We start from the raw sequence: 12,840 nt of genomic DNA on the forward strand, positions 1-12,840 counted from the left end.
GTTGGTCATGTCAACAAACCAAGGTCTTGTGGTTAGTTGTAAGAGGAATTCATCTAGAAATTCTCCCCTTACTTCTGATTCTTCTTTAGTTACTTCTTCATTCTTCAACCGGGAAAGGTGATCAGCGACCACATTCTCGAATCCCTTCTTGTCTTTGATAACTATATCGAACTCTTGTATAAGCAGGACCCATCTAATTAACCTTGGTTTGGAATCTGCTTTGGTGAGATGGTGCTTGATGGCGGCATGATTGGTGAAAATCACTACTTTTGACCCCACCAAGTATGACCTAAATTTTTCCAAAGGCAAAGACAATAGCTAGCATCTCATTCTGCGTAGTGGCATAATTCATGTGTTCATCATTAAGAACCTTGCTAGCATAGTAAATGGCATGGAATGTATTGTGTCGCCTTTGTCCTAGGACTACGCCCACTGCATAGTCACTGACATCACACATCAATTCAAATTCTTTGCTCCAATTAGGTGCGATCATTACTGGTGCAGTTGTGAGCTTGTTTTTCAGGGTTTGGAATGCTGCTGAACATTCTTCATCAAATTTAAAAACAACATCTTTGTTTAGCAGATTACTAAGTGGCCTTGCAATCTTGGAGAAGTCTTTGATGGAATGAAGATATTTCCATCTTCCCTTCAGCAGTCTCTGACTCTAGGAAGTATTTCTTTAGGAACTTTTGTACGACTTCTTCACAAGTCTGCAAGCTATTACCTTTAAAGGAGTGTAGATACCTTTTTGCTTCCCCAGCTAAAGAAAAACAAAAGAGATTAAGGCGTATAGCAGTTTCAGGGACACCAACTATTTTTACCGTGTTACAAATTTCTATGTAGGTGGCTAGATAAGCATAAGGATTGTCATTTGATAGACCGTGGAAGAGGTTTCCTTGTATTAGTTGTATATGAGAGAATGAGGATAAGAAATGTTGGCTGCTTGAACCTCCGACCTTGCAATGCTTATGAAGAATTGTGGAGTTGTTGTACTAGGGTAGTCCTCTAGCGTCATTCTTCGTGCATGTTCCTCTTCCATTTGAATGTAGCTTTGTGGAGAGGGAGGAGGTGAGGTTTGATTGCTTTCTTATGCTTCTTGTTCCCTTCTTTTTCTTGCAGCGTTGTTACGCCTGTAAGTGGCTTCAATTTCCAAGTTGACAGGAGCTAAATCTCCAGCTGCAGTTCTACCTCGCATACACAAAAACAAGCACTATTGTGCAAATTATGGAAGAAAAGGATGGAGAAGAAAAATTGAAAAAATAAAGAATAAAAGAATTATTGATTACGAATTAAAAATGTATGACAACCTAATACGAATACAAAATCCCCGACAACGGCGCCAAAAACATGTTAATGGTTTGGCAAGTGCACCAACTGTCCAAGTATTAAAATTCAGAAGTTCGAGTGTCGAATTTCATAGGGATTTTTTTTTGTACTTTTATTGTGTAATTTTCAATTTGTAAGGGAAGAAATAAAGAGTGGTGTAAAATAAGTACAATAATACTAATAGATAACCTCTAATGGTAGAGAAAATAATAGAAAGCAAAATAATTAATTAGAGAATTCAGTAGAATGAGAACATTAGGACCTAGCATGCCTTGTTTTCCTAGGATGTATGGTTTTTGGATTTTTCTTTATCAATTAGGTGAATTTATCCTATCCACATCTATTTGATTACTTGTCCCTGATGCCTCAAGATGACAAGCCTATTTTACCTACCTATCTCCCAAATGCCTTTGAAAAGATTCAATAGATAAAATGCATGAAGCTTGGATTCTAGATATGTGCTTTAATGCATGGGCATAATGTTGTCATCCTATGTCTAGCAATGATTTCCTTGTGATATCTTTTCTTTTGGTTCTAATATAAGATATCCTCTGTCGAGCGCCTAACCCCAAAAACTGATGCATGCATATTTTCTTTATATTTTTTTTAAGAGTTACCCTCTGTCGAGCATCTAACTCCTAACATAATGTAAAGATGAGAAATGCATGAAATATAAATAAGAAAAGACAATAGGATATAAAACACCTATTGCATTGATAAATATGGAGTACATCATACATCTCTTAGGCTTTTAGGCCTGCCAGACCATAACTAGGGGTTTAGCTTCTCATGGCCATTGAGGGTCTTACACTGAAATGGGGGTATAAGAATTGGTGGAGGAGAAGGGATGGAAGAAGGGAATAGAAAAAATGATGAGAGAGAGAGAGAAGAGAATTCCATAAGGAAGAGTTCTTAGGCTTTAGGTAGGTGTGAGAGTGCTCTGAGACTCGGTGTGTCCTTTCTCCTTGGTTTGACTCTCTTTTTATAATTGTTGAAGTGAATTTGGGTTTTCGTACTCACGCTTTGCTCATTCACCGCAGGTGGTTCTTTTCTTGCTCATCGCATTTTTTGCACTGAGCGCGCCTTGGGTTGGGCCTGATGCTAAATCCTTAATTTTTCTTCATTATTTCTGTAGCTTTGTGCTTTTAATCCCTCCAGTTTTTATATTTGCAACTATAATTTTGGAAAAAAAAATATCAATTCTTAACAATTTAGCACAAATAACTGTTAAATAATTATTTTTGAAGACAATTTCACTTTATTTCTCATTATCAAAAACACATTTATTTAGCAGTGATCAGTATGACCCAAAATTGCTAACAATAAACCATTAATAATACCAAGAGATCAATAATGTAGTAGTCATCAACGACAAAATTAACAATTATATTGCTTCAGTTAAATCCTATAGAACATTTATACTTCAACCATATATATTTCTTTGGTTGCTACATGCACACACACACAAGATCTTTATACTAAAAAGAATATCAAGAGATCCAAATGCTTTGGGTTGAATTCGTCTTCTCTTCATCTTTCATATCTCATGGAACAAACATAAAATTTAAATATTTATAAGAGGCTCAAAACATATTTTAGTGTAAAAAAAATGTTAAACAAATAAATGTTAAATATTTATAAGGAATGTAAAAAAAGTTATACAAATAGATTCAAATATTCAAATCTTCCTCGAGACAAAAAAAAAAGTATTTTAATTTTATAAGAACAAAAAAATATACTAAAATTTTTAAAAGAACCAAGATAAATTTCAAAAATCTCTAATATTATGAGGGTGAAAAACATATTTTAATTTTTTTTATATAGTACAACTGTGTGAGATACTGAGAGATTGCAAGTGGTTGAGATATATATTTAAAATTATTTACTGAATAATAAAATTTTCTTAATAAATATGTTATTGCAATTAAAAATTAAAAAACTCAAGTACAAATTCAAGAAAATGAAAGATACAATCTAAACTATATGTAATTTTAGAAGAAAAAAAAAGTCAGGAGATGCAAACACAATTTGTTCAAATAAACAATTTCAAAACAAGTTAACAGGTAATAAACATAATTTAAATTAAACAAAAATATGTGAGAATTTTTTTATGAGAAAATTGGTGCAAAACTCAAATCAAAAAATTAATGGAGGATTTTAAAAAATGGTATTTTATGTCTGAGTTGAAATTTGAAGAGTAGATTTTACATAAATAAACTTTGTGTTAGTCATAAAAATCTCCATCTATTAACTATTAAAAACAACTTTTAATAATTTTATTCAATTAAAATAAATTAATATATAAATTCTAAGTAAGCAACCCGAGTCAGACTCACTTTATATATTTACATGAATACATATATCAGAATTACACAATATCTGTTATGTCAAATAGCATGCAGCATGTTTATACATTTTTTACTTATTTAAGAAAAGTGTAATATATATACAAAATAAAATCTATTAAAGTTGTCATTATTAGATTATAACCGTTAAAGATTGCCCGCTCTTTTATCTTGTAGTGGTCATTATTATTATTATTATTATTATTATTATAAAGGCCAGACTGCTGCGTATTATTTTAACTACTTTTTATCCTATAAATATCCCACTCACATCTTTGTTTTACCCACCCGCCATATTTCCTCTGTCTCGCGCGCACAACCTTGAGTTCAGCTTTCGTTCCATTGGGGGTTCATTCATCTCAGTTTTTTCATATTTCACATCAATTATAGTAGGCCACCAAACCAATGGCAAAAGCAGAACATCCTCGGAGAAAACTCGTTATAAAGATCTTCCCTCCAGGTTCTAAAGTTTCTTATTCTTGTGGTGCCAACACTCCAAAAGATTCAATAGTGTCCAAAGTGTGTGAGCTGAAGAATAAGAAGGGTTATTATGCGATGACAATGTGGGTTAACACCGAAAACCCATCAGAATCTTGTGTCACTGATTCAAGAATTTCAAGAACCGAAATGGCAACACGGGTTAACACTAAAAACCAGTCCAAAGTATGTGAGTCGAAGAAAAAGAAGGAGGATAGTGTGCGTGTGGAGTGCAAGAACAGAGAGAAGAAGAAGCAAAAGGTGGAGCACGTAATGATGATGGACCGTTGCAAGAAGATGCAATGCTGGGCGATGTTGAAGCGCTTGATGGTAGGAAGAGATGCGTGGGCTTTACAGAAGGATGTTCTTCATCCTAAGATTTTTTACGTTCTTGATAAGTCTGAAGCCATGAAAAAGCCAAAGGGTTTGGAGGATATTGAGTCAAAGTTGAAGAATTCGGATTACTCAGAAGCTTATGAGTTTGTGGATGATGTGAGGCTTGTGTTGTCTTATGCATTGCAATACCCTCCAAGGAGTGAGGTTCACAGAACTGCAACAAGGATCACCGAGGGTTTTGAGGTCAATTGGAAAACTATGAAGGAGAAGTGGATGCGTGAGGCCGAAGAGACGAACAAGATTTGCAAGAGGGAATTACATGTGTGTCCAAATGAAAGAAGTCAAGTGAGTAATCATCTCACAAAAAGGAGCAATATTTTTATGTGCTGATTCAAAATAGCTTCTCACCACAAGTCAAGAAAGCTATGCCAATAAGGGTCATTATGAGCAGCATGGACATTACCCCTCTTCAAGAGTTTCATTTAATTACCTGGTTTATTCATTTTTATGTATAAAGTATCTATTCAGTTTCACCTAAGAAGTTTCTACTGTTTCTATTTTGAGTTGTAAGATTACTCCTCAATAACAAGAATAACAAGAAAGTTCTGCTATATTATGTTTTATTTTTTTGTGTTCCGTATCTCCTTGATGTTCTTGACATGACTTTGAAAAACATTTTATTATTACGTAATAAAGCAGCACGGATTACAATTTATCAAGTAATTATCCCCAAATTGATTGATTATGGAAAGGACTTCATTAATACACTACTGTTGGTTCTCGATCAGTATCATCAAGTTGATTCGGAATCGGAAGTATTTTTTTGAAAGGTTAAATAAGTTTAGTCAGTAAATTTGACCTAAAAGCATCACTGACTATGGTTGGTTGAAAAACCCTGGACTATATGACCTACTTTACTACCTAAGTTGACTAAGATTGGCACCCAACTATGTAGCATCGACAAATCCAAGATTCATCTCATCTTGAAGCAGATTTTTCATGCTCACGACACTCAAGTTAAGATTGAATTTGGGAGCAGGCCAAGGTTCTTCATGCCAATAGCATTCAATATCTTTATGGGTTTCCCCTACATCACAAAGGTCAATTGCTCAAGTGCATTTGGATTTAATCCTACACTCATCCCTCTATTTATGAGAAGTAACATTAAACCTATGAGTAGATAGAGATATAAATATGTATGTTATTAATACATAACATGGTGTTGAGAAGAAAAGTGCACTGAATACTTACCAACCGTTCTTGCTCAGAAGACCTCCCTGCAAAGCAGCTCTTCTTAATTCTCTTTATAGCAACATCTGTTCCCCGCCATTTTCCATGATAAACAGTTCCATAAGTACCAGATCCTAACTCCGTAAGGTCTTCAAGATCAGCATTTCTTATTATCTGCATTACATAGAAAAGGAAGAAAAAACTGTTAAACTTAAATTGAATCGTTGACCACCATTGAAAGAGTATATTAAATTATTTCATTCATGGCAATTATCTAATCAACTAAGACTTGGGTATCAACAATTCTTAATAGCCACATTTATGTGATATTGAAAGTTGAAGAAAAAACCAGAACTGAAACATTTCAGTGATGATCAACCTGTAAACCATAAAGCTAGCTTCCATTTCTGCTATCATTGCATCAGAAAGGAATTCATTTTTGTCTGTTTGATCGTCAACAAAATCCTGTAAATAAAAACAAAATATTCAGGAAGCCATAAAGAAAATATCATAAAACATCTTATTTCAGTTTTTCGTACCTCAGGTTCAGACTCAGGGACGATGCTCTCAGCTTCTGTATGAGATAAGGATACAACAACACTTACAACAACCTCTGGGATATATGGACAAACAACACCATTCATGTCTTCTACTACAACAAACGGCTCCACTCGATTTGCATCATTACACTTTCTTGATTGTTCTGAAATTTTATCTTCAACTTTTGACATTCCAGAGGCAGAGTATTCGGGGATAATCTGACTCACCATTTGACCAGTGCTGATAATAAAGTCATCAAGATAAGATGGTGCAATTTTAAAAGACATAATATTGCTTGAACATTCCTGGTCATTCAATGGCATGTTTAGATTTGCGAATGCAGCAGGATACAAACTTGCAGAGCTTACAGTAGGGTTTTCTTGAAAACCTGCAACCCTCTGATTCTTACAAGGATGAATTTGTTCGGCTTTAAGAGAATCTGGGTGAATGGACAGCTCGAACATATGATCTCCTTGAGAAAATTTGTCACAAGAACCTACTTCACAATTTAAAATTGGAGCATTTAAATCAAAGTTTCTGGTCAATGAAAGATCAATCCCTTGTTCACGATTCAGACCTTCAGCCAAAGCACATTTTTTGTGATCACTAGTCCTTTGGCTCATGTCAGGATCAGATCGGGCCCTTCCCACTAGATTATTTAGAGAGAGGCCCATCATGCCTGATGAAACAGGAACTATACCCTCAGAAGGTAGCTCCCAATTCTTTTGCATATTAATCTTAGCATTGAAGTTATTAGCAGGGAAGGACTCCAAAAGATGCAATTCAGGCACATGTCCCATATCAATGACAGTTGATTTCACCTCATGAACCTTGCTATCCATAAAAATTGGATTCTTTTCTTCAATTAACTTAATCCTTTCTAATTTTATGGAATTTTCCTGAATATCCTCAGCAACATAGCTGGGTCCACTCAAGTCAGTTTGAGCATTAAGGTTCTTTTTTTCAGTTATAATGTTATCCATCATATGAACAGGATCATTCATTCCCAATGAATCATAGTATGGAGAAGATGCCAAATCTTGCCTTTTGTGTGGCTCAGATGACTCAACTTTTGGTGTCTTACTTTGCATTTGAGGATGATGGACAATGGACTCATGCTGATTCTCCATAAGGTTCACCCGTGAGACTTTATGGGGTAACATTGAAGATAATTGACACTTTTCAAGGTTAATGCAGAAAGATTGACAAAATCCATTTTGCGAGATGTAACCAGACCTTGCTCCACTCTCATTCAACTGTGGATCAGATAAGGCATGGGGCATCCCATGAGGGGAGTCTGTAATTCCATAAGATTCACCCTGTTGATAGATTAGATCATCCAAGCGTGAAAGAGGATTTTCAGAAAAGACTCTTATTTCCTTTTGCATGGACCTTCCACCAAAAATTTCATCAGTGTAACCATCACTTGGATTAACATATAAGGGAGTCACTAATTCATTGCCAGGATTGTAGTCCAAATGCCTATTGAGCTTTTTGGGCCGACCAACATCCCCATGCTGATAAGGATGGGTGTCGCTTGACAAAGTAGCAGCCACTTGTTAAGGGTATTTGCAATCCGCGGTTCTTATATTGGAGTACTCAGGATGTAGCTGAGCAGTAGAAAATGTTGCATTGCTCTCAATACTTCCCTGGCATGAGTTGTTACCCAGCAATTGTATATAACCTGTGCTAGAACCTGTTACCTGGATTGCAGTGGGAGGAATTGGCAAGGGCCTTTGGAAATTCAGGGAATCATTCAAAATTCCATCTTGATTTAAAGCATTAATACCATCCCTGATCTCCAACAGAGAAGAAGCATTTAGAATTTTTGAAAAAATTGGAGCCAAATTCAATTCTGACCCAAATGGACTAGCTTCATTTTTAAAACTTTTCCCACCAATGTTTGTCCTAGTAGGGTCTCACATGCCATTCACGGCATCAACATATTGGTAATAACGATCACTCTGCCGAACAGCACTTACCTCTGTCGATGATGCCTCTTCCAATTCAACGAAAGGAACTAAAAATATTCTGAGTTTTTGAGATCCTTCATGCCTTTCAAGCCCATGGTCTCCTCCTTCATATTTTAAAGATCTTCATAAGAGAAAACATATATTAAAACATTTCTATGTAGGTGGCGAAATGAGCATAAGGATCCTCATTTGGTAGACCGTGGAAGAGGATTCCTTATATTAGTTGTATGAGAGAATGAGGATAAGAAATGTTGGCAGCTTGAACCTCCAGCCTTGCAATGCTTGTCTAGAATTGTGAAGTTGCTGTACTAGAGTAATCCTCTAGTGTCATTCGTCGTGCATGTTCATCTTCCATTTGAATGTAGCTTTGTGGAGAGGGAAGGTGAGGTTTGACTTCTTCCTTGTGCTTCTTGTTCCCTTCTTTTTCTTGCAGCGTTGTTATATCTCATGGTCGCTTTAATTTCCAAGTTGATAGAAGCTAAAACTCCAGCTGCAGTTCTACCATGCTTACACAAAAACAAGGGCTGCCGTGCATATTATGGAAGAAAATAATGCATAAGAAAAATTGTAAAAAGTAAGAATAAAAGAATTATTGCTTACAAATTGAAAATGTATGGCAACCTAGTACAGAGACAAAATCCCTTGCAACGGCACCAAAAACTTCTTAACGGTTGGGCAAGTGCACCAAATGTCCAAGTAGTAAAACTCGGAAGTCCGAGTGTCGAATTCCATAGGGATTTTTTTTTTGTACTTTTATGGTATAATTTTCAATTCGTAAGGAAAGAAATAAAGAGTGGTGTAAAATAAGTAAAAGAATAGTAATAGATAACAACTACTGGTAGAGAAAATAATAGAAATCAAAATAATTAATTAGAAAATTCAATAGAATGAGAATGTTAGGTCCTAGTATGCCTTGTTTGCCTACGATGTATGATTTTTAGATTTTTCTTTATCAATTAGGTGAATTTATCCTACCTACATCTATTCGATTACTTGCCCCTGATGCCTCACGATGACAACCCTATTTTACCTACCTATCTCCCAAATGCCTTTGTAAAGATTCAATAGATAAAATGCATGAACCTTTGATTCTAGATGTGTGCTTTAATGCATGGGCATAATGTTGTCATCCTATGTCTAGCAATAATTTCCTTATGATATCTTTTCTTTTTGTTCTAATATAAGTTATCCTTTGTCGAGCGTCTAACCCCAAAAACTGATGCATGCATACTTTCTTTATATTTTTATTAAGATTTACCCTCTGTCGAGCATCTAACTCCTATCATAATGTAAAGATGAGTAATGCATGAAATATAAATAAGAAAATACCATAGGATAGAAAACACCTGTTGCATTGATAAATATGAAGTGCATCATACATCTCTTTAGCTTTTTAGGCCTGCCAAGCCCTAGCTAGAGGTTTATCCTCTCATGGCGATTGAGGGCCTTACACTGAAATGGGGTATAAGAATTGGTGGAGGAGAAGGGATGAAAGAAGGGAATAGAAAAAATGATGAGAAAGAGAAGAGAATTCCCCAAGGAAGAGTTCTCATGCATTAGGTAGGTTTAAGAGTCCTCAGAGACTCGGTGTGTTCTTTCTTATTGGCTTGAATCTCTTTTTATAGTTGCTGAAGTGGATTTAGGCCTTCGTACTCGCGCTTAGCGATTTGCTCACTCAGCGTAGGTGCGTGTTTTCGCACTCAGCGGGTGCTATGCGCTTAGTGCAAGTGCGTGTTTTCTCGTGCAGTGCATTGAGCACTCCTTGGGCTGGGCTGATGCTAAATTCTTAATTTTTCTTGGTAATTTCAATAGCTTTTTGCTTTTAATCCCTCTTGGTTTTATATCTGCAGCCATAATTTGGAAAAGAAAATCAATTCTTAACGATTAAGCACCAATAACTGCTAAATAATTATTTTTAAAGACAATTTCACTTTATTTCTCATTATCAAAAACACATTTAATTTGCAGTTATCAAAATCTCTCAATTAAAAACTTTGCTTGTTCTCAAGTAAAACAAAATAAGAGCAGGCTTTGAATGCTCCAACACTTTCAATAGCTGCAAATTCCCTCAACTGCAACTTTTTGCAATTGCCATGATCTTGCAATGGAAGCATAAACAAACGTTTTAGACAGAATTGGTTACTAGTACAAATCAATTAGGTCGGCCTGCCTCACTTTTCCTCACAAGGTTTTAGTGTTTCTCTCTGTGCACAAGTGTCTTGGGTGAGTGTTTAAAATTCTACGACCTGCAATTAATGTTCCCAATTTTGCATTTCACCCCAGTTAAAGTTATCCTGCTTACACTTGGTGGATCACTAAGGACTTTTATTGGCTTGTAATCGGGCCTGACTAATCAAAGAAAATATGGTTTTTTTGGATTTAAAAAATTAGGGTTATAAGAGAGCATTTTATCCTAGAAAACTTATACTTAGCCTAGGCTTTATTTGTTTTTCAACCTCAGCACTTATGGCACCTATTTTTCTGCCCCCAAATTTCTTTTTATTTTTTATTTTTTTTTGATAGAAAACTTTTGGGCCTAACAGATTTTTGAGGCTGCCTTATTAGGTGTTGTTTTTACCTTCCCAAGACCATCTTTATCCTAGCCCTCCACCAAATTAGGGGTCTATTGTGACTAAAACCCTTATGCTCTCTTAGAACCCCAAAACAAGGTCAGAGATATCAGAAATTAGGCTCAGGGGTTTTATTTAGAAAAGTAATTATTAATTTTTGGCTCAACAAGGGTGCAAGGGATAAATTTTCATCAAAGGTTGGCTTTTTGGCTAAGTGGCTAAAATAAAAAGAAACATGGCCTTAATCATTTCCACCTTATGTAATTAATCTAATAGTCTAAGAATGATGAAGAATTGGAAAATTAAAAACATACGTTCTCTCACAAATACGTTCATAAAGCTTACCAGAACAAGATAAAGTTGTTGGCTTACCGTATCATGATTTCTTTCACCCAAGCTAAACATTTCTCTCTTTGTTGTGATTCATACTCCACTGCTTGAACTGACGCTTGCCTCTAGGGAACCAACATTTTCACAAAATTGGCATGCAACATTTCAAGTGTTGAGTCCTTTCATAAAAACTTTTAATAGTGACCTTATAATTATCATGCAATTATTCAATAGAGTATAACATAACTGAATTTAAATAGCATTATTTACAGACCAAGTTAAAAAAACCATAAAGTTCAAATAAAACATCAAAAGCATAAATAAAACATAGAATTAAAATCGTGTTTCTCTTCAACCCAAGTCTGGCCATGGGCCCCAATCAGCAGTTGTCAGGTCCACAATGATGTAATCTTCAGCTCCGGCCATAGACTCTCAGACCTCAGATAGCTCACCCCCCCTCCCCCATCAATAGAGGGTTGGACTTCTGGCCACACAACTTGTTGGATGAAGGCCTCTGGGGTCGTAAGTGGTGGGTTCATCTTCATGTGAATGGAAAGTCAATGAAGATATTGGACGATGATCTGTTGGCCCTGATAGATGGACTGGAGCATCTCTCTATGTAGATCCAGCTAAGCTGAAGTGGATGGGTGTTGGTGACATGCGGCCTATGGTGGTGGTTGTGTGAGTAGCGAGGCGTCTGGTGTGCCAGCTCTAGTGCGAGTATGACGGGGCTCGAGGAATGTGATGGATGGATCTACGGGGTTCTAGCAATTCTTCATTATGTAGGCTAAGTTAATCACATGACTTAGTGACTCAAAAGTCATGGTGTCAGAAACGACCCCCTGAGCATCACATAGTGTTGTGATCAACGCTAAGAACCCTAATCTGGAGGTGCAGGACTGGGCGATCTGTGTGATTTGATCTGAGATGAAACTGCCCAAGTCCATGTCCATCTTTATTACAAGACCGTAAATCAGTCTTGTCCTGTCAACATTCATTTTAGAAGTGTGAGAAGTAAGAACAAGACTAAAGTAAGAAAGTACGCTCCATGTTTGTGCGAGCGTAGTCAGATCCTTCCTCAACAGCTTCCATGGGGCACCATCAGCGTTCAGAACAAAACCTCTACCAGGTGTGCCTAGGTCTGTCACAATAGCCTGATGGTCCGAGTATGTATGTAGATACTAGGAATATGCTAGATATTCCTCTCCATCAGCAAGGTTGACTGCAGTGTCAAGGAAGTCATTGATTTCTGTGTTGAACCGGATGACCTGTCCTCGCACCCTACAATATTTTGGAGCTCCGTCCTCTGGGTCATAAATGTTTGAGTAGAATTCCTTGACCAAAGCAACGTCAATTTGCTTCTCCGGGAGTTTGGTGAGTACCCGATGCCACTGCCTTCTCTGGAGCTCCCCATAAAATTCATCAAACATACCCAGGGCTAGCTCCACGTTCCTCTCTGGTATAATGTTCCGAAGGTGAACATTGTCTTGGTACCGATGCCAAGCAGTTTCAAAAGTAAAGCGAGAGGAATCCCAAGTCGAATCCCCTCCTTGTGCGGGCACTACTCGGCGTTTCCATGAGGCCATTTTAAAAAAATAGGTAAGACTAGATTTGGTAAAAATAGGGTTGCAAACAGAAGGCATAAATAAAATAAAAAGTTAAAATGATTGGCACTAAGTCGCCACTACGCGCTTAGCACCTGGTTTTCCAGTC

General features: G+C 36.5%; 2 protein-coding genes across 2 annotated transcripts; one reads left to right on the plus strand and one right to left on the minus strand.

Moving 5' to 3' along the window:
* Positions 1 to 4,076: 4,076 nt before the first annotated feature.
* LOC114397247 lies at positions 4,077 to 4,874 on the plus strand. Its single transcript, XM_028359339.1, has one exon. The coding sequence runs from the start codon at positions 4,077 to 4,079 to the stop codon at positions 4,872 to 4,874; it is 798 nt and encodes a 265-aa protein (XP_028215140.1).
* Positions 4,875 to 5,496: 622 nt separating this feature from the next.
* LOC114397248 lies at positions 5,497 to 12,219 on the minus strand. Its single transcript, XM_028359340.1, has 7 exons — positions 12,171 to 12,219; positions 8,178 to 8,331; positions 7,958 to 8,048; positions 6,254 to 7,771; positions 6,102 to 6,179; positions 5,736 to 5,888; positions 5,497 to 5,571 (listed from the first exon to the last, which is right to left on the minus strand). The coding sequence occupies exons 1-7, from the start codon at positions 12,217 to 12,219 to the stop codon at positions 5,497 to 5,499; spliced, it is 2,118 nt and encodes a 705-aa protein (XP_028215141.1).
* Between the last annotated feature and the right edge of the window lie 621 nt (positions 12,220 to 12,840).

Source organism: Glycine soja, chromosome 18, assembly GCF_004193775.1.
Source record: "Glycine soja cultivar W05 chromosome 18, ASM419377v2, whole genome shotgun sequence".
In the NCBI taxonomy this organism is placed as follows: domain Eukaryota; kingdom Viridiplantae; phylum Streptophyta; class Magnoliopsida; order Fabales; family Fabaceae; genus Glycine; species Glycine soja.